The sequence below is a fragment of the Grammomys surdaster genome, unplaced genomic scaffold (genome assembly GCF_004785775.1).
Source record: "Grammomys surdaster isolate TR1022 unplaced genomic scaffold, NIH_TR_1.0 125833, whole genome shotgun sequence".
Taxonomy (NCBI): Eukaryota; Metazoa; Chordata; class Mammalia; order Rodentia; family Muridae; genus Grammomys; species Grammomys surdaster.
The window spans coordinates 2567160-2594033 of record NW_021620661.1 but is presented as its reverse complement, the minus strand read 5'-3'; the positions used below and the strand labels follow the sequence as shown (position 1 = coordinate 2594033).

At 36.5% G+C, this 26874-nt stretch overlaps 1 protein-coding gene across 3 annotated transcripts in view; it reads right to left on the bottom strand.

Moving 5' to 3' along the window:
- The window catches only part of Cul3 (cullin 3), a 75356-nt gene that overhangs the window by 28603 nt on the left and 19879 nt on the right, over positions 1-26874 (bottom strand). For all 3 annotated transcript variants that reach the window (XM_028789452.1, XM_028789450.1, XM_028789451.1), the window contains one exon: positions 8771-8884. In XM_028789452.1, coding sequence (XP_028645285.1) covers positions 8771-8884 — 114 coding nt within the window. The remainder of the gene's footprint in view (positions 1-8770; positions 8885-26874) is intronic.

Sequence of the window (26874 nt, the reverse complement as noted above, 5' to 3'; positions counted from 1 at the left end):
CATCCACAACTGAGAACAGAGAGAAATTAATGCATGTATGTCAATTGCTTGACTGAAATGCTTTCATTTTTACAAATTGTATCCAAGACCTCCTAGTTAGAAAAAAATGGTACCCCACACACTGGGTTGGACCTGCCCATTATCAGTTAACTTAATTAAGACAATCCCCCCATGCACATGGTCACAGGTAAACTCATGACCCCTCAAGGAGAGTCTTCCTACCTGATTCTGGGTTGTGTCAAGTTGATAATTAAAGCTAGCCACTCCTAAAAACAAACAAACAAACAAAAAACAACAACAACAACAAAAAACTCCAAAACTTTAATTTTGCATAGGCTTATGATTTGTCAATGGATGGCATAACTGCCAGGGTGCAGGGTGCCAGGTTTCAGAGAGTCTAAGTATTCCCATGATGGTTTTTAAGAACTACTGGTAACTGATCTTGGAAACTGACTTTTTCAGAGTGAGACTTTTACTATTATTTTCAACATATAAAGCAAAAAACAAAAAAAACATTTTCAATGTTTTCATTAGTCATCATTGCCAAATTAGGTATGGGAAACCAGGATTAACTGTTTAAAAGAATTTCTACATTAGAAAATTGCTGATTGAGAAGGAACTGGAAACATCTACTCATTATAGAATCTGTTGTCACAGCACAAAGGTGAATGTTAGTTCAACTCCCAGCTTACCACTAATTTTTCTAGACAGATGGCTTGGCTTGTATGATTGACTATAATATAACTAATACTACAAGGTGAAACAGCAAAGTCATGAAGACCACAGGCATGGAATGAAAAAAGACTTGGAATCATCTCACTACTCTAGCTATATAGATAGGAATAATCTTGCTAAATCAATCTCTCTTAACTGCAATTCTTAATTACTATACCTTACATTTCTTTATCCATAAAAAGGAGACAATTTAATATTCCATTTGTAAGCTGGATATATAAAGTAGTGGATAGAAAGAGTTATGTAATAAGAGATATTTACTGTCATATACTCAGGGAAATATTTTATTTTTACTGTTTAACTACTTTTAATACAATAGCTACCTAAAAACAACAATAAGACATATTGTGAAGACTAAATGGTAAAAGCGCTTAAAACAGTGCCTGGCCCACACTATGGACTATGAACATGTTGTCAGCTATGATTAAGTAGATTACTTACCTACTTATCACTGAGATGTGTTGTTACACCAGGTTGCTATCTACTTTAAGAGTTCCTAAATTGTGATCGACTTAATACCAACACCAACGCTCCCAGTTTTGTTCCTTCTCACCACTCCCCACATATTATATTTTGCTGTTGCCTTTCAATACTAACATAGTTCAAAGCTTTAAAGCTGAAAGAACTTGAAAATTTTAGTGATCTAATCAGTATACCCTTACGAGACTCTACAGATGGCTTCATGCTGCCCGCCATACAAATAAAAGCAAATCATGTGAGGTACATGAACATATGCATGCCCATTGCATGCCCATTTCTAGACAGGATCCAGAAATTCCAACCATGCACTGAGTTCTCTGACTCCCAGAAAGCACCAGAGTTCTTACACAATAAATCTGTTTTATAGATATGGAAAAACAGGATCACCCAGAGCATTAAGTAAGTGAAATAGTGACAAAGCACAAACTAAAGCTAAGACTCTCTTAATCATCATTGAGCATTTTCTCACTGCTTCAAACTTCCCACACACTCTGGCAGCACTTCACTCCAAAGTAAGCTTTATTCCATATACTTCATCAGTAAAGTTGTGCTCTAAGCACAAGCCCTGCACACAGGTCCAAACCGGACAGAATCTCAGCCCTGAACTGAGAAGAGACAGTGGACACAAAGTTCCACCCTTAGACAACCATTTATAACTGGTACCTGTTAGAAAAGGGAAAATCAGTCTTCTCCAAAGAAGTGTTACTAGGTACATCAATGACACTCCAGGACAGGCCTCATATCCAATATAAAATGTACTCCAGAGGTTTTTGTGCATTTTTTATTTTGTTAATTTTTTTGTCTTATTGATTGTCTTATTTGTTTTGATTTTATTTGTAAGTGAGAAAGAGCACCAGATCAACAAGAGAACATGAAGTTAGGTGGGTAGGATGTGGGAGTAAGAATATGATCAAAGTATGCAGAAAATTTTTTAAAAATTAAGATATACAAAAGCCAGTTCTGAATACTCTAGTGAGGTTCAGGCAAAGTGTAAAGGAAGGTTACTGTGATTCATCTGAACCAAACCACTTCTGCTCTTTGGAGGATAAGGCAAAGTCATCTGGGAAATTCTATCAACACTTTCCCGTGCTCCCAGCTTTCAAAGACCAACACATAATATACTGGCTGGGATTACTGGCTATGGTTTCTGAGCACATTAGTGTGATTTTACTTTCTTGTTAATTCCTTTATCTACTCCCTGATCCCTTATGGTTTTGTTTTTCCTTTCTCACCTATGCTTTGGTATACCTTTAAGAGGTCATGTTAAACATGTTATATGGGGATGGCATACTGTTAGTAAGAGGGGGAAAAGCCAAGCCAAGCTCTAGCCAAGCATTGGTGGTATGTACCTCTACCCAGCCTTCCAACCCCCTATAGAAATGGCTTTCTACTCCTTTAATGTTAACTCGGATTGCTAAAGGCAGCCTATAGAACATTTATAAAGATTCTCCTTTGTTATTTATTTCTATAGTATACAGAAAATAAACCAGGGTGAACTAACTTAAACTATTTAATATAACATTAGTCTATAAAACACTCAAATATGGCTAGGAATATAGTTCAGCTGATAGAGTACCTGCCTACTAAGCATAAAAACCTTAGATTTCCATTTCACTATCACAGACATGATGCAATCCCAGAACCCAGGAGGTGAAGGCAAGGAGGGTAATGGTCATCTTTTATTACGTAGTAAGTTTGAGGCCAACCTGGATATGATTCTGTTTCAAAAAATTACAAATCTTTTCCCAATCACTAGTTTTCTGGGTAATCTAAACTAAAAATGAAACTTCCCCCAAACTTCTTTTCTTAAAAGCTACACATAAGGAAACAATAAATCTAACGCTGGAGAGAAAGCTCAGTTCTTAAGTGTACTTGGCTCATTACAGAAGACCAGAGTTTGGGTCCCAGCATTCACATGATGATGGATCACAACCAATTGTTAACTCCAGTTACAGGTGACCTGATGTCCTCCTTTCTGACCTCCAAAGGCAACAAGCAGGTACACATGTATACATACAGGCAAAAATAAATCTTAAAAAAAAAAAAAAACAGCAAAAAAATGAAAAAGTGAATTCAAATAAAGCAGTTACAAATTCTAATGCCTTCAACAGCCGAACAGGTAATGTAAATCTCCCATCTCCCCAAAAGTCTGAAGGATCTATGTGAAAGTGGGGTAGAAGAACTTTAAGAGCCAGAGGTAGTGGATCACTTCAAGGAAACTGTTTTGCAGAGTCAACAAAGATGCATATCAAATGCACAAGACCTGAATAAGCTAAACCTCATAAAATCTCAGACTGGAGGAGGGGATTTAGGCGTGAAGTCCCATCCGTAACTGAAGAGCTATTGGCATTTGAATCCTGCTAAGAGAGGAAAATTCAAGTCATTTTTAATGACACTAACACCTGGTATATCTACGACTACTCATACCCACAAGTAGTTGGACAGCACAAACTGGACATGAATACAATGAACCTGGGTTGTTAGGGAGGTCGGAGAGGATTCTGGAGGAATTAGGAATATGGTCAAAATACATTGTATGAAATTCTCAAAGATTTAATAAAAATATAAAGGAGTATACATAATAATATTTCAAAAATTACTTCAATGTATATTATACATATAATTTTCCTTAGTTTTAAATGTCATTTCTGGTATATTTTAAATTTAAAACAGAATAATACATGTATTTAAAAAGTTTGAGACAGGAAAATAAAGGCTATAAAGGCTTATGGGATGTGAAGATAATTCTTCTGAATTTCAAATAAGATCTAGTAAGTATTTTGAAACAGCAGTCAACTCAAAAAGATCATATACTATACTGCTTTCATATGCCTAGCTTGTACAAGAAGCTGGGCTAGGTGTTATGACACAAAATTATTGTATAGGCATTGTCCCTGTCCTCAATTCAGTCTAGCAGATAAGCTATACAATAGTTAGGACAATAATCCACGTTTTTGAAGGTTTGCTTTTAGTGGCTCCAAATATTAAACGGAAAATTTTGGAAATAAACAATCCCTAAGTTGAAAATTATACAGCATCTTAAGTAAGAACATGAAATCTCACCATCTCATTCTGAACTACCAGACTGAATCAATGCTCTGACTGTAATTTCCACACTGAGTTAGCCAGCAGCCTACCCCCAATCTCTACTTAGGAACTGGGTTTTCAGACCTGCATGTCACATACTGAAATTCCATTCAAGTAATTTTCATACTAATTATTAGCTCCAAATTTCAGTAAGTGACAAGATACTGTGAATGTTGTTAAAGAACAGTTCTGAGTACAAAAGAGCACACTCCTAACCTACAAAGCAAAACCCATCAGAACACTAGCAAGAACTGTTCATTTTCCTTGAGACAGGATGCTAACTCACTCTGTGGCTGAAGATGACCTTAAAATCCTGATTCTCTTGACTCTGCCTTCCAAGTCTAGAGATCATAGGTGGGTCACCACTAATTCTATCCCAGCTGTGACAAGCAATTTCAAAATGTTTAATCAGAACAAGGGCAGTTTTTAAAACCTTTCAAAACAAAGGATATGAGAATCCCAGAAAATGTAAGTGGTATGATTTTTTTTTAAAGGAAAACAACAACAAAAATTCATCTGGGAAATATGTAAAGCAGAACAGAGAAATGTCTAGTGGTGTTTTAAGACTAGTGTGTGTGTGTGTGTGTGTGTGTGTGTGTACACATACACACCTACTTTTAAGACTAGTTACACTAATTTTAAAAAAAACGGGGGTGGGGGGAGAAGATTGATCTTGGCCAATAGATAGGAACATACGAAATCAGATTCCAGTAAGGAAAGATATAGGCAACCTGAACGACTATTACAAGTTCACTTGGAAATGCCAAGTTTGAGGTGCCTTCCAGACGATAAATGGTGCCATCATCTAAACAGATAGTGTTAGCCAAATCTCTAACAACAGTTATATATACAATTTGAGAACTATGTAAAGAAGCACAAATAGCTATAAGAGTAAGTAGAAGAAAAATCAAAAAGTCCAAAGATACCTTGATTTACTGAAGAGGAGGAAGAGGAGGATGTGGAAGGAGCAGTAGCTGAGAAGGAAGAAGCAGAAGGTTGGAGGCACAGTGCTTTGTCACAGTAACCAGGGACCAATATATTAAAAGAAAAGTGCACCCAGCTGTGCCAAATGCTGCTGAAAAGTAACAAGGGAGGAGGATTAGCAGTGCACTTTGTATCCAGATCTATAACTTCTCCATAGTGACCCCAGTAAAGACAAAATGGAACAAAAACTGAGGTAGATGCTCTACTGGGATTTGTTTAGAGTGTATATAAAACCAGAGAGAACAAGTTTCAACATTTGTTAATCTGACATTTACCTGAAAGGAAGAAAAGAAACCCTGGGAGAGCCGGGCAGTAGTACTGCAAGCCTCCTAGAGCTTGGGAGGCAGAAGCAGGCGGATCTCTAGAAGTATGAGGCAAACCTAGTCTACAAAGCAGGGTCTAGGACAGCCAGGGCGGCTACCCAAGAAATAAAAGAAATAAACAAGCAAAAACCCCAAAACAAAACCAATCCTGGAAGATGGTGATCCATCAGAAAAATTTAGTTGAATTTTATCCCAAGCATGCATGACCTGAACATGCCTAACATTTATTAAGATCAATAAAAACAAAACATTAGAACTCCCAAACACTTAAGGGTACAGATCAGGTACTAATGAATACAATCCCTAACACAGGTTAAAAAAAAAAACTGGCCTGTGACAGGAGATATCTTCTAGCATTAATACAGGTGAAAAATGAAAAAAAGAAAGGAGGGAGGGAGGGAGGGAGGGAGGGAGGGAGGGAGGGAGGGAAGGAGGGGAAAGGAAAGAAAGAAAAAAGAAAAGGAAAGAGAGAGAGGTCCTACCTGATCCCTTCCCTGAGAGGGAGATAGTATGAGAGGGTGGGGGGGAGGGGGGGTCCTACTTGATCCCTTCCCTTTTCTGAGAGGGAGATAGTATGTAAGACCTTTTTCAGGAAAGAAGCCAGAGGACAGAGCTGAAGACTGATGAGCAATCATAGGAGACACCCAACCAGAGAAAAGGAGTCTAAAAGCCAGGCAAGATAGAGGGCTGCCAGAAGGTCTGTGACAGTGGACAAAGGCTGACACTAAGCCATCTAGTAGAGCATCTGAAATGGTAGAGTATGTCACTGGATTCATCCAGTATTGTGCTACCATATGGATTATTAAGAGCATTAAGGGGTAAGAAGAGTCAATATTAGTTCATTGTAATTGAGTTTATTGATAGGCCATGCTCTACAATAAATGGTTTATCTAAACCCCATAGTACCCAATCATAATTTTTAACTCTAGAAATGAGCAACATTTGACATGAACTTACTGTTTGACATAGTCATGTAAGAACTAGAGTCGGTACACAAGCCTTGGGATGTCATTGTTTATGAAAACGGACATTAAACAATTTTAAAAATTGAGTAAACATAAATTTAAAAGTTTATTAAGAGACAATGGGTAATAAAATTCCAATTCCTGGTGGTTGTATACTTGTGTTAGACAGCTGGTACTGAATTTAAAGGCTCACTCATTAAAACTCCAAAGAGGACAAGAGTAGCCAGCTTCCTTCACACTTGAATAACAGACATTTGTCTTCCCATGCTATCCCATTTATCTTTAAATTGTTAACACAAACTGAACCCATAACCTGACAGAATGCAATGCTCAGAAAGTGATTACTTTTTATTTCATCCCTGAAAAATAAAGTGGCCTCTCCCTTTTTGCCACTAAGAGGCCTCATAAAATTAGGGGTAAAGGCTTGTCTGAACTCATTCAGCAAAACAAACAAACAAACAAACAAACAACAACTCTACTTGCTTGTTCTCATTGTTAATACTTTCCAAATTGCTCTGTTCTGCTAAGTGAAATAAACTAAGACAAGCTTTTCTTGTCATACTGCACCTGAAGAACTGAAAATAAAACTAAAGAGAGTAAAGTGTTAAACTAAAATCATTATGTCCAATTCTCCAACATAAACACTGACAACAAGGGCTGTAGAGATAGCTTTGTGGTCATGAGCACTGGCTGCTTTTCAGGGGACATAGGCTCCATTTACAGCACCACACTGTTTACAACTGCAGTTTCTGTTCCACAGGAGTCAATGCCTTTTTCTGGCTTCCACAGACACTGCATGCACATGGTGGACAAACATATACAGGCAAAGCAAAGATAGACATACGTGCACACAAGCAGAGAAAACAAAAAACATGAATAACAAGTCATTAGACTGATTAATTTTGTAGTGACACAATTAAGTAAAATAATTTAGATTTATTCTGTAAGCTTACAAGAATTTTTAAATTGAGAATAAAAATCTCAGGCTGGGTGCATAGCTTTAACCTGAACCCTTGGGAGGCACAGTTAGGTGAATCTCTGAGTTTGAGCCATCCTGGTCGACAGAGTAGGTTCCAGTACAGTACAGTCAGGCTACAAAGAGAAACCAGGGAGGGAGAGAGGGAGGGAGGGAGGGAAATCCAAGGTTTCCCAAGCCATTTTTCTAAAGATCATTTTCTTGACTGATTAAAAAAAAAAAAAAAAAAACAGCAACACCAATAAAGCGCAAGAAGGCTTAAACAAGACTAACTGCAGAAATACACTGCAAGTATTTACAAGAGATGGACAGCAGCTATGAAAACTATAACTATGAGAAACTTTCTATTATTTGATATTTTTGTCATTGAAAATATTTATAGTTAGGTTTTATAAACTTAGAAGATTTGGCTTTCAACTCATATTGTCATCCAACTAACTACCTTTACCTCAGGAAGAAGTACTAAAAGGCTTTTAAAAATACTTTTCATTTTGAAGCACTGCTAAATATTAAGAAAACATTGTTTTCCTCTCCTTTTCATATGCATGCCTAAACCTGGTAATGCAGGTGCATATGCCTGTGGAGGTCCAGTTCTTTCCCTGCATCCTTTTAGGGGAAAGGTCTCTCAACGAAACCCAGAATTTGCCAATATAGATAGTGTAGCTAGTTAGATTACTCTGAGGAATCCTAACTCACCTTTCAAAGCTGTAAATACAAATGAGCCACCACACTCAACACTGGTATGGGTCCTGGGGATTCAAACCCCAGCTCTCTTGCTTGCTTGCTTGGCTTGCTTGCTTGCTTGCTTGCCAAGTGTTTTACCACTGAGATGTCTCACCTCTCCAGCCCAACAAAACAATTTTTTAAGTCATGCCTCTTCAGTGTTTTCCTCTAATGTTAAATGAACGCGCATGATTAAGACTTGACTGACACAGGTCGAGGGTAGGCTTTACAAAGGAAGTATTTTTACTTAAAAGTCAAAAACCAGGACCTGGAGAGATGTTCAGTGGTAAAGTACTTGTTGCTCTTGCTAAGGACCTGAGTTTCAGTTCCTACTGCCCACAGGATAGCTCACAACTACCTGTAACTCTAGTTCCTGGGAACAGATACAATGTTCTCTGACCTCTGTGGGCACTGTGGCACATGGCACATATACAAGCATGCAGGCAAAACACATTGTTTTTAAACATTGGACTTTTAAAAAGAAAAACTCTACTTACCATATACATTAGTATGTCTCTAATCATCACCATAGCTGTTTGATGATCATTCCAAGCTTGATTTAGTGTTTGAAGAAAGTTGTTATTCAATGAATTTAGTACATCTTCCCGCACCTATTAACAGAAGAGTTCATTAATTTATGCAAATAAACACTCATAAAAATACATGCACATACATTTGTTCAATAAAATAATCAAGTAGACTCCTTAGCTTTAAATCAAAGAATTGTAATGGGCTAGCCAAAAGTTTCATCTATAACCTACACAGAGCAGACTACCAAATGTGCTCATGTAGTTCAGATTTCTCTCCTGAATTCTAGAATCAAAAGCAACCTCCTAGGCATTTCAAAATACCCAGTGGCTTAACAGAAAATAAAATCCCAAATCCTTACAACAAAAAGGCTTTATTCTTAGCCCCAGGCTACCATGCTCATGAAATTCCCTAGTACCCTTCCCCAGGTATGAAGCTCAAGATTAGTGATATGGAATCAAGCTGCCTGAGCGCTGTCAATGCTAGGCCACTGATGAACTCCGTGACTCTCGGAAAGTTATTTCACCTATGGACCTTGGTTTCTTGATATATAAAATAGTATCCTCTTGAAGGATTGAAATGAGAACAATATACTAAGGTACTTAACTCTCCAAGCACAAAAATGATAGACCTCTAGTAACAACCGTGCTTGGCCACTGTCACTCAAGTCACATGGCCTTACTTCACTTTCTTCTACTCCAATTTCACCCCAGTGTTTCCCAACCTCTTCCTTCCTCCCTTTCCCACCTATACTATTTCAATATAATCTCTCTACAGATACTATTTCTATCTCTCTATATGCACTCTCTATTTACATTCTATTTCTATCACTCTTACTTCTTTACCCTCTGCTTCACCTTTCTTCCTACTACTCACTGCTACCTGTCTACATTACCTATTTATTTATTGTTTCTTCCACTAAAATCTAAATGCCTCCATGGTGGCCGAATACTTCTCATTTTAGCATTCTTCCTCACAAATAATACAGTGCTTGGTATTTAGAAGATCATATCAACTATCAGTCACTTTAACAAGCTAAGATTTTCATGAAGTTCCCTCATTTCTGAAATGTCTTCTTAGTTCAATCGTAACAAAAGACCACTTTCCTAATCTACAAGCTTGCTAGCACCTTCTCTAGTTAAAGTTTCCTGCTTTGCTGTCAGCTCATTGAAAACATTATTTCCCCAGAAGACAGATTTCTTCTATGCTTATAACTTTAGAATGAAGAAGTAATGTAGTTGTATTCCAAGTTTGTATAATTCTTTGAAATTACACAGTTGAACCTTCATATCTATGTGTCCCACATCCACAGATTCAAGTGACAATTAATCAAAAATATTTGGGAAAAATGCCTGTGTTCTACCAAAAATGTACATGCCTCTTATCCTTGTCATCATTCCCCAAACACAGAATAAAAGCCTTTTGGACCATCTGCACTGTATTCGCTATATGTAACTTAGAAATGAGTTCAAGTGTAGAGGAAGACGTGTTAGATGGTATGTGCAGGCAGATTTCACAATAAGGGAGCCAACCAACTACAGAGTTTTGGCTGCTGAGGGATGAGGAAGCAACCCAAGAGGACAAGAAATGAGTATTATGCTGCCAACCTCTACAAATATTTAATTCCAACATCTTCCACAGACCAACACAATTCTCATTAACTCTAGCCTAAACAGGTTTGTAACATCAAGCATATGTTAAACCTTGTTAGGTTAGGGAGAATCTCAAGCCATGGTGCATTTTTGAAACACATGAATTAATGAATTCAGATGTACATATCTATAAATCTAGTTGTAAGTGCATATGAACAAAATGCCATTCCACAGTAGATCAATTATTAAGTGGGTAGAAGCAAAGATTAAACATACAGAATGCCCTCAACATAAAACAAAGTTAAAACCAGAAACATTGTGTCTAATTTATTTTTTAACTTTTAAAGAAATATTCAAGTATACATTTATTTATCTATTTATTTACTCATTGGTTATATGCACTTGCATAGATGTGTGTATCGGAGTGTGGGTGACACTTTGTCCATGTGGAGGTCACAAAATAGCCTGCAAAAGTTGGTTCTTTATATCCCACTAAGTCCTGGGGATTGAACTTAGATCATCAGACTTGACAGGAAATGCTATCCCATTTTTTTCCTTATATGCTGGAGAAAGGTAGCTATTAGATTTTAATAATGGGATCATACATATAACCTACCCAATGTACACTATAAAAACTACTAGCCTATATCATAAACCAAGAAATTGGCATATTTTAGCTTTTGCTTTAAGACTGAACACCTTAACTTTAAAGTATTGCCCCTAGTTTTTGCTATACGAGTATATTTACTAGTATCAAAAGAGGAAAAAAAATGTTAGTTGATAAGGCTTTGATAATGACACTTTTACATAACAGGGACAAATTTGTAAAATTATGTATGTATTGAGTAAATATATGACCTATATAATATTAAGTCTGGAGCTTGTAAGATGCACAGTAGTGAACACAAAGTAGCATCATGAAACAGTCTTCATCAAGCTTTTTATACTTCACGGGACCACTAAGGCCCAAGCACTAGGAGGACACAGATAATCCTGAGTTCCAAATATAGCTTTGGATTACATAGCAGACCCCTACACCAAACCAAAAACCTTAGATAATCTACATATGAAAATCAAGTATTCCAAATACCAAACATCTAGCCAATTATTTTGAGTTTATTATAAACTGTATTGGAAACACATTTCCTTCTTACTTTTCTTTCTCTTATTTTTGTTTGAGACAGAATTTCTTTGTATAGTCCTGGCTTTCCTGGAACTAGCTTTGCAGACCAGCCTGACCTCAAACTCAGAGATCCAACTTGCTTCTGCCTCCTAAGTGCTGGGGTTAAAGGCATGAGCCACCACCTAACTGGGTATAGATTTCAAATTAGGAAATTATTCTTAAATGTACCTGAGACATTTGTTCAACGAATGAAAAACTGACCAATCTAATAAGAAGTCAGTATTATGAAATATGTTCTCTAAAGGGTACTGATTTATATGCTTGAAAATATATCAGCAAACATTTCATGTAATATGTTTACAACTTATATGAGTTTAGTAGTTTGATTGCGATGTCCTTCATAATTCTTGGACATTAGAATACTTAGTCACTTGCTGATGGCTTTAAGATTAGGAAGTGTGAGCCGGGCGGTGGTGGCGCACGCCTTTAATCCCAGTACTTGGGAGGCAGAGGCAGGCGGATCTGTGAGTTCGAGAGTTCGAGGCTAGCCTGGTCTACAGAGTGAGTTCCAGGACAGCCAGGGCTACACAGAGAAACCCTGTCTCGAAAAAACCAAAAAAAAAAAAAAAAGATTAGGAAGTGTGTCCTTGCTGGGAGTATGTTGTTGGAACCCATTTTGATGATTCAAAAGTCATGTGCTGTTTCTAGTGAGCTCTTTCAAAGCTTCCTGTTTGGGGTGTGAGATATGAGCCCCAGTTATTCCGGCCTCTGTGACTGCTGTCATGTCTGTCACCATGCTGTCCCATCATTATGAATCCGAAACCCCTGGAACTGTAAGCCCTAAATAACTCTTCCCTTTATGTTGCTTTAGTCATGGTGTTTTTTTACAGTAACAGGAAAGTAACTATGACAACCAGCCTCTGGGCAAAATTAAAAAGACATCAACCAGCACAGGCATCACAAATGACTATGCTATTTACATCATTTTTCAAAGGACGAGACTGATAATTAGTTATAGTAAGCTTTTACCAGGTAGAAAATATCTGACTAGAAGCTGTTTTATGATTGTTTTATTGGTTAAAGACCTGCTGGGATGGTTGGGCAGTGGTGGCACATGCCTTTAATCCCAGCACTTGGGAGGCAGAGGCAGGCGGATTTCTGAGTTCGAGGCCAGCCTGGTCTACAGAGTGAGTTCCAGGACAGCCAGAACTACACAGAGAAACCCTGTCTCAAAAAAAAAAAACACCCCGCTGGGATAGGAACCTAAGTTTTCTGCAGGAGCAGCAAGTGTTTTTACCTCCTGACTTTTTTTCCCCCAGCCCAATGATTATTAAAAAAAAAAAAAAAAAAACAACTGGAAACATATAAAAAACCCAAACAAAAAAATGAAGTATCTTAAACACAGCTGTTATTCTAGTCATACTTATTCCACACTATCCTGTAAGAAAATTCTTTTAACGATATCCTACAGGATTTTTCTACTCTTAAGTAATAAAAGTGAAGATATTTATTCAAACACAATTGAAAATAAAAATAAGATAAAATTCAACTTTAATAAAAATTAACACCTTTTAAAAGGAAGGTAAGTTGACACAGAAACTAAATTATATATTAAGTTAGTGACTTGTTTTCAATATTAACACAAAAATTGGAAATAGGAGAACAACATGTACCTGTATAGTAACACTGCTGTAATCTATTAATATCACTATTACTTTTTTCCACCAGCAAGGCAAGTGACCAGACCCTGCTGTAGAGAGAGGCAGTACTAAAATAAAGGGACTACTATACACCAAATACTGAAAGAAAACTTACATTAAATTCATCAAGGTGAAGAGTTGACATTTGAAGAGCAACACAAGAAGAAACACAAAGAAGTAACCATGTCAGAAGTTAAGAGTAAGATGGAACCAACTGTGATGAGAAGGAAAACAAGCAGTGGACAGCTAATAGCTGTGTGTGGCCTTGCAAAAGAATAAGAGTCTCACAATACAGTGTATCAGTCTACAGAAAATTAAAACCACTTAAAACTTTTGAAAAATAGATTACAGTCAAGAGAATGAGAAGATCAGTACTGGCTACAAAGACCTATCTGATAAAAGATTATAATTCAAAGCATACAAGGAACTTTTCAAATTTAACAAAATACTAAATAACCCTATTTTTAAAATGGACAATAAAAGGTACCTAACTAAAGATAGTCTGACAGCAAATAACTGCATAAAAAAAATATTCAACACCATGCCTCCAGGGATAATATAGCAGTGTTCACACATGCCTATTTGATGGCTAAAGTAAAACAGTCAAAACCTAGTGTTGACAAATAATGTAACAGAAAGCTTTATTCACTGCTGACAGGAATGCAAGTAAGCAGTTTTCATTGAGAACAAACCAACAAAAGTCTTGTTCCCTTCAGTACACAAATCAACAGACGTGGCATATGTAAACAGTGAAATACTACTAAGCTCTAAAAGGAAATACGGAACCAGGATATGAAGAAGAGACTTAAATGCATCAGTCAAGCAAAGAGTCAATCTGAGCTGGCTACAATGCTGTGTGACTACAACTACATGATAGGCAAAACTAAGAAATCAGTAAAATAATGGGTTGTCAGTACAGAAAGATTGGGGAAGGGGGAAGTCAAAGAATTCAGCAGACTGTAATGGTTACGTACATCCCAAATTTATACCTTTAAATCCACAGAAGCAGCTCGACTAAGGCTATGTTAGCTATGGGATCTGGGTGATAATGAGGCAACAGTATTAGTTAACAAAAAAGATGTACCACTCTATAAGGAATGCTGGTTGAGGCGGATGCAGTGAGAGCCAGTACATGAGAAATTGCTGTACCTTCCATTCCAATTTGCTAAAAATCTAAAATTTCTGTGGAAAACAAATGATATTTAAACAAATTCTGGGGCCATCTTAAATCCAAAGGCAGACAATACTCAAAAGTAAAGTGCTACCTAGGCAACTCTGATAAGGTCCAGGTGCAGACGACCACTGACTTAAAGAAGCAGGCCAGCCTTGCTAGTTTTTGTACTACTTCAACATCACTGTTATTGTATTATTGTAACAGTATTTACACAATTCTGGCTCCTGATAATAATATCGGTTGTATTTGCAAGGCATCATGAAAAAGGGTTATATTATAATGAAAATATATCATGTGAGAATTGTAACTGTCACCCTGACTTGTAAAGCATGGCTTTAAAAAAAAAAAAGATATAAACCGGACTCCATCAGAAAACTTAAAAGTTCTACAGATGCTGTTAAAATGAGAAAAATAAAGCCACAGACTTTGAGAAAAAAAAAAACCTAAATAAATAAATCAATTGAAGGCAAAGAACTCAATTTTAAAAATGAACATGTCTTGAACAGACACTTCATAAAAAGAGGAAAAGCAGAAGGAAATAGTTTCAAGGAGAAACTAAAGTACGCTGACAGTATCAAATGCTGACAAAGATGTTGAGCAAATGAGAGCAAATTAGTACAGCCATATACGGAGCTGGGCATTTTTATGAAGTTATATACATACATACTTATCATATGCCCCAGCAATCTCACTTCTAAATATTTATCCCAGAGGAATCAAAATTTATTCACACAAAGTTTGTACACATATTTATAAGCTTTATTCACGATCTCAAAAAGCTGTATACAAGAATCATCTTTCATTAAATACAGGTAACTGTATGAACAAATGGTAACACTCTGAGACAACAGAGTATGAGCTGATCATTAACAAAAGGAACCAACTGAATTGGTAGAAATAACTATGCTCAAAGAAGCTGGGCACTTAAGGTAGTTAACTATGACACCAGTTACAAACCATCCTTAAAAATACTTAAAAATCCTTATAGTGAAAAGAGAACTGACCAGTAGTTATAGAAAAATGAGAAGACAAGGAGTGCATAGCTATGAAGGGAGTTTTCAGAGTTCTGTGCAGGGTAAAGGAACTGTTCCACACTGAAGGTAGTGGCGGTTGCATCAATATGTATATATGTTAAAACTCATGAAGAACTATACATGAAAATAAAATCCAATTTGTATATATTCATTAAAAAATTGGCAATAAAATTCTAAAGTTGGTCCTTGTCAAAAACTGCAATTCAGCAAGCATTGTTAAAAACAACTTAAATGTCAAAAAATGCTGGAATTATTAAATAACTTCAACATATTAAACTAATAGTGTAACAAAGTAGGTATGCATACTATTTACTTCTGTGAATACAGCTTTTTCCTTACATTTTAAAAAATTTCAACTTTGGCTAAGATTAAAATAGAATTATTGAATCAAAAGGAAATCTTTTCTTTTTCATTAATAAAACCTGTCCACCCACAAAGTTCAAGCTACAATACATATATTCTTAAGTCAATGAAGCTCCTGGCACACAGAAGAATGGGACCTGACAAGATAGGGGACAGAAGTCTCTATATCTAAGAGTTCCAGTAGGTGGACAAGAAGGCTGACGCTCGGCCACAAGGAGATAGTCTGCCAGACTATGCCACTCTCCAATACACAATCTTAACCATTAATAAAACTCTCACCTTTTAAATTTTAATGCCCAAGGTTAAAACTCCCTAAGAACCAATTTTAATCAAATGCCTAGATAAAATAGAAATCATCACCTAAAACAAAATGATAAATGTAACAAAGCCATATAATTAGTAACAAAGTAGAAGTAAAAATTGAGGACTTCAATACTCAAAACTACAAGGCAATATTTAGTCCAAAAATAGACAAATCTCTTTTATTTTGTTCACTGGAAAACATAAACATGTAATTAAAATGGGGCGTGAATTATATGGAATACATGCTAATTATGCCAAGGACATTAAAAAGTACAACAAAAGCATAACTCTGGGCATATTGTCATATAAAACTGTGGTATTTTAATCGTCACTAAGAAACCAAAATAACCAAAATGATCATTTTCAGACAACTCTATGCAGGGTCTCTGACCAAGTCACTTACTTGGTCTCATCTGCAGCCCATTTCTTACATAAAGTATGACTGTGATTAATAATCACACCTGTGATTTTCTATCATGCCTGAGATACCTTACTAATCAGATATTATTTTTATTATTTTTGTGTTTAAAGGGATTTTCTAGGATTTTGAAATAATAGTCACTAGATGCCTGCTAAATAACTAATGCATGTGGAGCATTTCATTTGAGGACACCAGTATAATAAATTTGACAGCTAACATTTACATGACCTACAAAGAAACCCATCTGTTCCTACTTATAAACATGAGTCTTGTATTAACTGTATGTGGTTAGGTAGGGTTCTTGTTACTTTACACATTTTTCAAAGGAATGCTATTAAACAACATACAGTTATATATCATATTCATACATTATGAACAGTGTCAGCACTTAAGACCTTCCCCCGAAACAGAAAAATAGTAGCATTAGTTAATGCACAATGCCAAAATTCCAATTACTTCTATCTTTAACATGAATTTCATAAATAGATGTTGCCATTATTCACATACATTCTTTAAATGACTATATCTCAAACCAAACATCAAGGCTAAGAAAATAAAATTTATATTGTGTAGCTTTTTCACCTTTCCAAAAATCTATAATGTCTGTTATAAAACTCATTAATTATTGGCTAGGCTGAACATATCATTCTAATTCCTTTTCATTAACTGTTAAGAATAAAGGTAGGAATTAAAAATATCACCCCAATAACTTTAACAAAGCACTACTATATTCTCTAAAACAGTTTTCTGATGCCCCATTTTTCTAGAAGTAATCTTACTAGTTAATAATACAGCTTTAAGTATTCACAAAGATCACACAAACTCTGAATTTCAAATCAAATATTCCACCACCAGTCTTTCTTTTAAATGACTAAAAGCTTACAAAGAAATGAAGTCATAGTAGCAGATAACAGTTACCATTCAAAAGAATATACAAAAACCCTTTCTTGCACTGACAGATTTATGACAGCTTCCATCAGGCAAAGCAAGGTGCTATAACAACACTATAGTGGGATATAAGATGCATTAAATTACTTTATAATCTCTGTAGTAGAGTAATAGGATTAATTTTAGGCTCAAAAGTAAAGTTACAGAAAGTTTGGGAGTTGTATATTTTCATAATTTCATACATTAAAGATATGCACGTTAGGAAAAAGAGAAAAAAATTATTTTGTGTACATGGGAAGGACAGAGAACACCTTGGCAGAACCAGATCTCCTTTCACCATGTGGCTCCCAGGGACTGAATTCAGGTTGTCAGGCTCGGCAGTAAGTGCTTTTTCTAGAAAAGCCTTCTTGTCCAGCCTAATAAGCATTCATTTCAATTTTCCAAATTTTGTATGCATAGCTGTTTTGCCTGCACATGTTTTCACATCAGAGTGCATGTAGAAGTCAGGACTGAAGTTGCAGTTGTGAGCCACCATATGGGTGGTGGGAATCAAATGAGGTGGGTCCCTTAGAAGAGCAACCAGTTTATCTATATACTTGGAAGTTCTAGCCAGAGCAGTGTTAGACAACTAAAGGAGATCAATAGAATACAAATTGAAAAGGAAGAAAGCAATGTATTGCTATCCGCAAAAGATATGATAGTATACATTTAGTGACTCTACCAGAAAACTCCTACAACTGATAAACACTTTCAGCAGAGACTGGGTATAAATTAACTAAAAAAAAATAATCAGTAGCCCTCTATACAAATGATAAATGGGCCGAGAAAGAAATTAGCCCTTCACAAAAGCCACAAATAATATAAAATATCTTATTGTATCTATAATCAAGGAAGTGAAAGCCCTGTATGACAAGAATTTCAAGTCTCTGAAGAAAGAAATTAAGGAAACAATCAGAATATGGAAAGATCTTCCATGCTCATGGAGATAGGTACGATTAGCATAGTAAAAAAAAAATGGCCATTGTACCAAAAGCAATCTACAAATTCAATGCAATTCCCATCAAAATTCTAATGCTATTCTTTACAGACTCTGAAAGAGCAATTCTCAACTTCACATGGAAAACCAAGAACCTATGATAGCTAAAACAATCTTGTACAATAAAAGAACTTCTGGATGTATCACTATCCCCAATTTCAAACTGTACTACAGAGCAATAGTAATAAAAACTGCATGGTACTGGCATAAAGACAGACAGGTTGATTGATGGAATCAACTCAAAGACCCAGAAATAAAGCCACACAGCTATGGACAGCTGATTTTTAACAAAGAAGTTACAATCATACAATGATAAAAAGAAAGTGCTTCAACAAATGGTGCTGGTATAACTGGATGTCTACATGGAGAAGAATCCAAATAGATCCATTTTGATCGCCCTGCACAGAACTCAAGTCCAAGTAGATCAAAGATCTCAACCTAAAAACGAATATACTAAATAGAAGAGAAAGTGGGAAATATTATTTAATGTATTGGTACAGGAGATAACTTCCTGAACAGAACATCCATATGTCAGGCACTAAGATCAACAATTAATAAATGGGACCTCACAAAACTGAAAAGCTTCTGAAAGGTAAAGGACACTATCAATAGAACAAAATGGAAACCTACAGACTGGGAAAAGATCTTTACCAACCCCACATCTGATAGAAATAATATCCAAAATATAAAGAACTCAAGAAACTAAACAGCAACAAGCCAAATAACCCAACTTAAAAATGGGGTACAGAGCTAAAAAGAATTCTCAACAGAAGAATCTATAATGGCCAAGAGGTACTTTAATATCCAAAGTCCTTAGTCATCAGGGAAATAAATGCAAATAAAAAACGACTCTGAGATTCCATCTTACACCTCTCTGAATGAGTATGATCCAAAGATCGAGTGACAGCAGATGCTGGAGAGGATGTGGAGTAAGGGGAACACTCCTCCACTGCTGACGGTAGTGCAACTTGTACAGTTACTTTGGAAATCAATTTGGTCCTTTCTAAGGAAACTGGTCATAGTTCTACCCCAAGACCCAGCTATACCAATCCTGAGCATATTCTCCTACGATGTTCCACCATACCACAAGGACACTTGCTCAACTATGTCCATATCAGCTTTATTCATAAGAGCCAGAAACTGGGAAACACCGAGATGTCCCCCAACTAAAGAGTGGATAAAGAAAAAGTGGTACGTTTATTTACACAGTGATATAGTATTTGGTTATTGAAAAGAAAGACATCATGAAATTTGCAGGCAAATGGATGAAACTAGAAAATATCATCCTGAATGAGGTAACCCAGACCAAGAAAGACACGCATGATATGTACTCACTTATAAGAGGACATTAGCCAGAAATCCTCAGACCCAAGAAGAAACAGGGAGGACTCAAGGGAGGATGCTTGAAATCTCACTCAAAAGAGGAAATAAAAATAAATATAGATAATATCTCTAATAGATATTAGAGGTGGAGGGGAAGGAGGAAAGGAACTGGGTGGGAGAGGGCGCAAGGAGGGGAACGGGGATGAGTATCAGGTGTGCAGAACAGGTTGGGGGTTTAGGGGGACTGGGGCTGGGAGAGAAAACAAAAATTGGTGGGGGGCTTCCCTGGGACTAGTTGGAGACCTGGAATAGGGGAAGCTCCTATGAGTCTATGTGAGTTACCCTAACTGAGACTCCTAAGCAGCTAGGGATATGGAGACTGAAATGGCTACCACATCCTGTAGACAGGCAGGACCTCCCGTGGAGGCAGGGGACATCAACTCACCCACAAAACCTTTGGCCCAAAACTTATCCTGCCTACAAGATGCAGAGATTCAAAGAATGACCAATCAATGACTGGCTAACTTGAGACCTACCCCGCAGGAGAGCGCCAACACCTGGCACTATTAATGATACTCTCTACGCTTACAGACAGGAGCCTAACATAACTGTCCCTGAGAGGCTTCATCCACCAGCAGATGGAGTCAGGTGGAGAGACCCACAGCCAAACATCAGGCAGAGCTATGGGAGTCTTGTGGACGAGTTGGGGATAGAAGCAAGCAAGCCAGAGAAGGGGTCGGGGCACCACAAGAAGACCTATACAGAGTCAACTAACCTTGGCTCACGGGGGTTCACAGAGACTGGATCAACTAACGAGCATGCGGAGGCTAGAACTAGGTCTCCTACATATTTGCAACACATGCACACCTTGATCTTCATTGTGAGTGCCCGTGGTGAGAGAGAGGGCTGTCTCTGACTCTATTGAATGCCACTGGATCTCCTTTCCCTAGCAGGACTGCTTTATGGAGCCTCAGCAGGAGAGGATGACTAGTCATGCTGCAACTTGATGTCCCAGAGTGCGATGGTTGGGATGGGATGGGGTGTTCCCCTTCTCTGAGGATAAGGAGAAGGGGTAATGGGGGGAGGGATTTGTGAGGGTGGGACTCGGAGAGAAGAAGAGCTGCAATTAGGATGTAAAGTGAATAAATAAATAAATTAATGGTAAGAAGAAGAGGAGGAGGAGGAAGAGGAAGAAGAAGAAGAAGACGAGGAGCAGCCAATGCTCTTAACACTGAGCTATGTCTCTAGCCCTCTAGAAAACATTCTTATTTTCAAATATCCTTTCAATGCTGGGATACAACTCAATGGCAGAGCATCTGCTAGCATGTATGAGACTCTAGCTTCAGTCCCCAGTACTGCAAATATGTTAAAACTTGTGTTAATCCACAGCAGAGAATCATTGTTTCTAAGTACATTACAATACCATGAAGAAAAAGGAAGTGTGGGTTTTTTATTGTTGTTGTCTTGGTTTTTCTGTCTTAGTTTTGGTTAAAAAGAATACATGGTGCCTGTGAGATGGCTCAATGGGTAAAGGTACCTGATGCCAAAGTGACTTTGAGTCTGACTCCAGGCAGACATTTATTTAATAGTAATCTGAGTAGGTATAGGTATAAGTCCAATCACATAACATAAACTGCCTCTTAGGAATTTGTGGCTATAAAAACCACAGTCTTTTCCACTTTGCCAATTTCTTTTAACAGACCACTGAATGTAAACTACATACGTGGAGCAAGAGTCACAGAGATAAGCAGAAGGTCTTACACATGACTACTATTATTCATCAAAAGGTCATTCATTCACATACTAAGACCACAGCCAAAAGCTCTAATATAAATGAAAGAAAGGTAATAACTGTCTGACTGTGCATGTAAACTACTTAACAAATTAGGCAGTTGATGGGTACTACAGAAGAAATATTAATCAGCATCATTTTTAAATCTGGTTCTTCTGACAGCTTTCCACCCCAATCTTTCAAGCAGTAGCTATTCAACTTTCTATGTATCTTATACTGAATAGGTACTCTATCTATACACAATTTTCTAATAATCGCTTTTCCCTGGTCTAGCTCCAATCACTACTTTGGGGTTACTCTTTTGTGTTCAGATTACTATCACATGTATTATATCAAGGGATTTTACTTCCCAGTAGTAGGCAGCCTTTTCTCTGATTCCTATTATCACCTTAAACAACTCTAATAATATCCAACAAAACAGACTCAGTTTCTCCCAAACCTTTTAAGTTGAAAGCATAAGATGGCATAAGAACTTAAGGTAAAAGTCAATAAAGCACAGAATGGGGTTGGCATTAAGCATTTAACACCGTCAGCTGCATTTGCAGTCACCTTCTTTTAAAATTTTAAAAATAATGGCTCCTTCTAGGAATACTTAAGACCCAAAGCTCTTATAGTACTTCTCAAAGTCTAACCCATGTGCCAACCTCATTGCTACAGATGCCTCTGAACACTTTTTCTACTCCTACACACTGAGCAAATGCAAACCTGACTTCTTTCACATGTAGTATTTACCTATTGGAACTTTGTCATGATAAATATTTATCTAATATTTTAATGAAAATGTTCAAAACTGACATTTTTGTATCTTGCTTTGAATTTCCCAGGAAAAATAATTTGTCATCAAATTCTGATTACTTCATTAAAGCTTCTTGTTGGAAGGGACTCTTTGGGATGGATGAGAAGAAGAAACTGGGCATCTGAACTAAAACTAATGAAACGAAGCAATGAATCTAAGGATACACTAATGGAAATCTTTCTCCTATTGTTCTGACCAATCAATAATCTTCTTAATAGTTGCTATCATTGTATTTTATGCATAAATGCAATTAGACTATCTCTCTACATTGCTTTACATTTGCCTAAGAACAAGAGGAGGACTAAAAAAGTTTTAATATAAAAGTTAAGTCTTCTCTACTAACTGGCCTACCTTCAAAGCTTTAAAGTTATGACCTTCATTTCTACAACTAGTACCCTCACATAAACATTCCCTAATTAATCTATCTATAGATACAACATTTAATACATTAATTCTCTCCTAAAATATACAAGAAAAAAAAATCAAGACTCTGAGAAATTGGTTTACAGATACAATTTTCTACCAAAGAGGGTAATCAAAAACAAAGGAAAAAAAAAAAGAAAAGAAAGCAAGTTATTTGTTCTACAAGTAAGACTTTGTTTGCATTCACAAATCAATTCAAAAAGGAAAGTCATCTAAAATTTTAAACTCTGGCCCTTTCACAGTTCCAATTTCTCCTTCTGTAAATGCTTTAGCATTTAGAAGTAAGGTCAGAATTACAACCCACAGATCCAAGTATGTCAATCTAAAGCCTGTAATGCACACAAAGGCTGTGACAATAATACAGTCACATCAAAACTAGTTTCTTCTTGGAATGAATGAAAAAGGTTCTACTCTACACTCATTTATAGTTCAGATTATGAGTAGTAAGCATCAGAAAACGCTGCTTCCAAGTCTTAATAACCTAAACGTACCAATTGTGGGCTCATGCCCATCATCTTAACTCAGGAGGCTTAGGATAGCCAGTCTGAGGTAAACCTGGGTTATACAGGGAGATTCTGTCTCAAAACAAAGAAACAGCCTGACATGATGACGCACGCCTTTAATCCCAGCAGCCAGGAGGCAGAGGCAAAGGCAGAAACGGGCAAGAAGCAAGTGGGTAACCTGTGGGTTTAAGGCCAGTCTGTTCTACACATTAAATTCTAAGCCAGCCAAGGTTATACACTCAAATTCTGTCTAAATAAATATATACATAAATATTAAAAGGGTAAACAAACTTTTAAAAGAAAGTCACTGAAACAAATCAAAGTAACAAGCAAAAATTTATCATACACTCCTTATTTAACTTAATAGTTAAGATTAAGAAAGTATAAATTCTAACCTCAGCTTCATTTTAGAAATCAGTAAGATCCAGAAAAGCCTAATAATTTTTTCAAGATCACTAGAAGCCGAATTAGCCTATTAACCTTGTAGGTGCCATTCTCATTTCTACTTAGTACTTTCCCCACTGCAGCTATAGCTACGTTACTTATTAAATAAATGCTCAGCAGAAGGCAGAAGAATAATTTCCTTACTACAGGACAACCCTAGAGACTTGTCAAGTTACATTTAGCATCCCAAACAGGAAGCATCTAAGGAAGTAGAATCATCCTTACCATATCTACAACTGACGAGAAAAAATGGTCACTATTTCTAAACACAAAGCAAAGCTGCCTTTCAACATTTCTATATTCCTTACCCATCAACCATCAGCAGGTAACATTATACATGTAAGATCCATATATCTGAAAACTTCTGTGCTCTGTAGCTCTCACTATACTGGTGTCTATTATTACCTTGACTGGTATAAATCATCAGCTTCTGGATTACTTCTTCCTAGTCTTCTTCACTTGAATTCTTAAGTCCCCATAATTCTCAAAGCAACGGCACAAGTAGGATTTTAATAACCAATATAACACCATGCCACCATTTTGCTTAACCACTGCTGGCTTTCTAACATACATATAGTTAACAATCAAGACATTCTGCCACAGCTTCAAGGTCTGGCATGATGGTTTCTGACTCTCTCTTCAAGTTCATCTTGTCCAGTTCCCAGCACCTATCAACTCTTACACAAAAATTTCAGAGCAGATTTCATTAGAGTGAAGACTCTAGGAATTGGTAAAGGATGTCTAACTATTTAAAATCAAGTCTCACTGGAATACTACCATAAGCATACGCTTACATATGGCATACTGCTGCTTTCTGTGCCTCAGGAGAAAAGTTAAGAAGTGTGACAGAGACAGGCGTAGAAAAGCAAAAATACAATCTGGCTCTTTACAAAAAAACATATACAGGCATTCTCTTTGCCAGGTATTCTTCAACTATGCCTTGGGTCTGCTCATCTTTAAGTCCCAATTCAAACATCACCACTCCTTCAAATAACCCTAACGGATCCATGCAGATACTCTCATTATTTTTCCTCTATCATGCTTTTACTGTGTTTTAAAATTAAGCATGCTTATTCCATAGGTAGAGATAAGACATGTTCTGTTCATATATTCCTTACATCCAACTCAGAGCCTGGCAATTAAGAAATCCACAGTATGCTGGATTCGGTACTGACAAAGTTAGAAGGATACTTCTTAGGCACTCACAAACTAGTATGTAAAACTCCTTAAATACAGAAAACCAGTAATATTTTTAGCTACACTGTCATTTCTTAGGAAAGAGTAGGAGAGAACATCTGTGAGAAACTGATGTTTTTATGCTTACTAAAATATAGTATTTCTCTTATCGGAAGGCACAAAGACCTCATATCCCATGTTCTGTTTTGTGTTCAAGCATTTCACTTATTTCTTTGAGTCTCAGGTTTCTAGCAGGGAATATTCTAGAGATAGAATACACTATCAGTACTGGACTAGAGATAGCACTTGGACTATTTGCATCTTTTTTCAATTTTGGAAACATTTCTTAAGTTAATAATCAGCAACTTTAATAATTAACATAATTATGTCATTATAATTAATAATCAAATATATAATAGTCCTACGTCTTCTCTACAACACTTTTTCACCTACTCTGTACTGCTCTAACAGAAACATATATCAAAGTGCATTTTCATCACAAAAAAGTCCGAATACTAAAAACAACATAAAAACAACCTGACTCTATGTAAAAATTCAATTTCCTTTCAAGTCTGAAAAGATGGGTCTTGGTTAGACAATGGCACTAAAGTATATCTATCTATCTATCCATCTATTTACCTGCTGGCCTACCTACCTACTTCTTTACCTACCTATGTATTTATCTACCTTATTATGTTATGCAGAGAGTTCAAGTAACTACAGACAAGAAAATGCAATGCAATGCAATATAGGTAATATGGGTTCCATGCAGAATATACTTGTGTACATTATATCATGCTTAGCATTGCCAAAAAATTTATTCACTGAAGCAGCTGATATTTCCTACATCCAAAGACAAGCATTTTGAGCTACTGTATACTGACCTTTCCTATCCAATAACAGTTCTCTCTTGGTAGTGGCCTGTTCATATAGTAACATTCTATCTGTAGCTATTACTTTTTCTCCCCTAAGAATAAAAATGAATATAAATAGAAGAGACAAAACTAAAAGAAAGCAAAGATGCCAGCAGACGTTTAAACCTAACTCATCTGAAACATAGATGTGCGGAGTCAGTACACTCCATTAGAAAAGGCCTGTTACATCTGTGGGGAGATAAAACATTTCAGATCTATTATAGGGATCTATTATAGACTATGTATAAGAAGAAAATCAGAATTTAGTGTATATACATTAAATGTTTAACTTTAAAATTTAGAATAATTAACTTTAACAAACATCCTTAAGAACATACTGAGGGTAAATAAAGACTTCATGTACATGATTCATGGTCTCCCTTTCTGCCATGTGAAGATACAGCAAGGAAGAATCTATGTGCAAAGTAGACAAACAGCCCTCCCTAGAAAACGAATCTATGGATAGCTTGGACTTGGACTATATAGTATCCAGAGCTGTGAACAGTTGTTGTTCAAGCCATCTGGTCTATAATATTTGTAATGGCAACCCAGGCTGAGACAATAGTTATGGAACTGCATTAAGCCTAAAATCTCTTAACATCTCTCACGGCAGGATTATTCTTATGACTTTACTATTATATAGTTAATCACATTTCAGATTCCAAAAACCATTCACTTAAACACTGACTTCACACTGTCACTTCTCTCCTTACTTTTTCCTTGAGCCAGTTTTCATCAACATGACTGTAGGTTTTTTGAGTCTGTGTCCAAGTTACAAAGCATTGTTTAAAATAGTAATACTACAAATTACACCTTCTAACCAACTCCTACTAAAACATGTCACCAATTCTTTGTATAATCTTCAAAATGATTATATCAAGTAGCTTCTCTCATTTTCAAAAGGCATTATTTAATTCTTACATTTAACTAACCTGAAAGCCCCACCAACTAGGGCTAACACACAGTAAATGGAAAAAAAAAAGTTGCAATCAGTACTACTATCATTATTCTCTGACAAATATGAACATAATTTTCTTAATTTATTTTTCCATCATTCTTGATCCCACA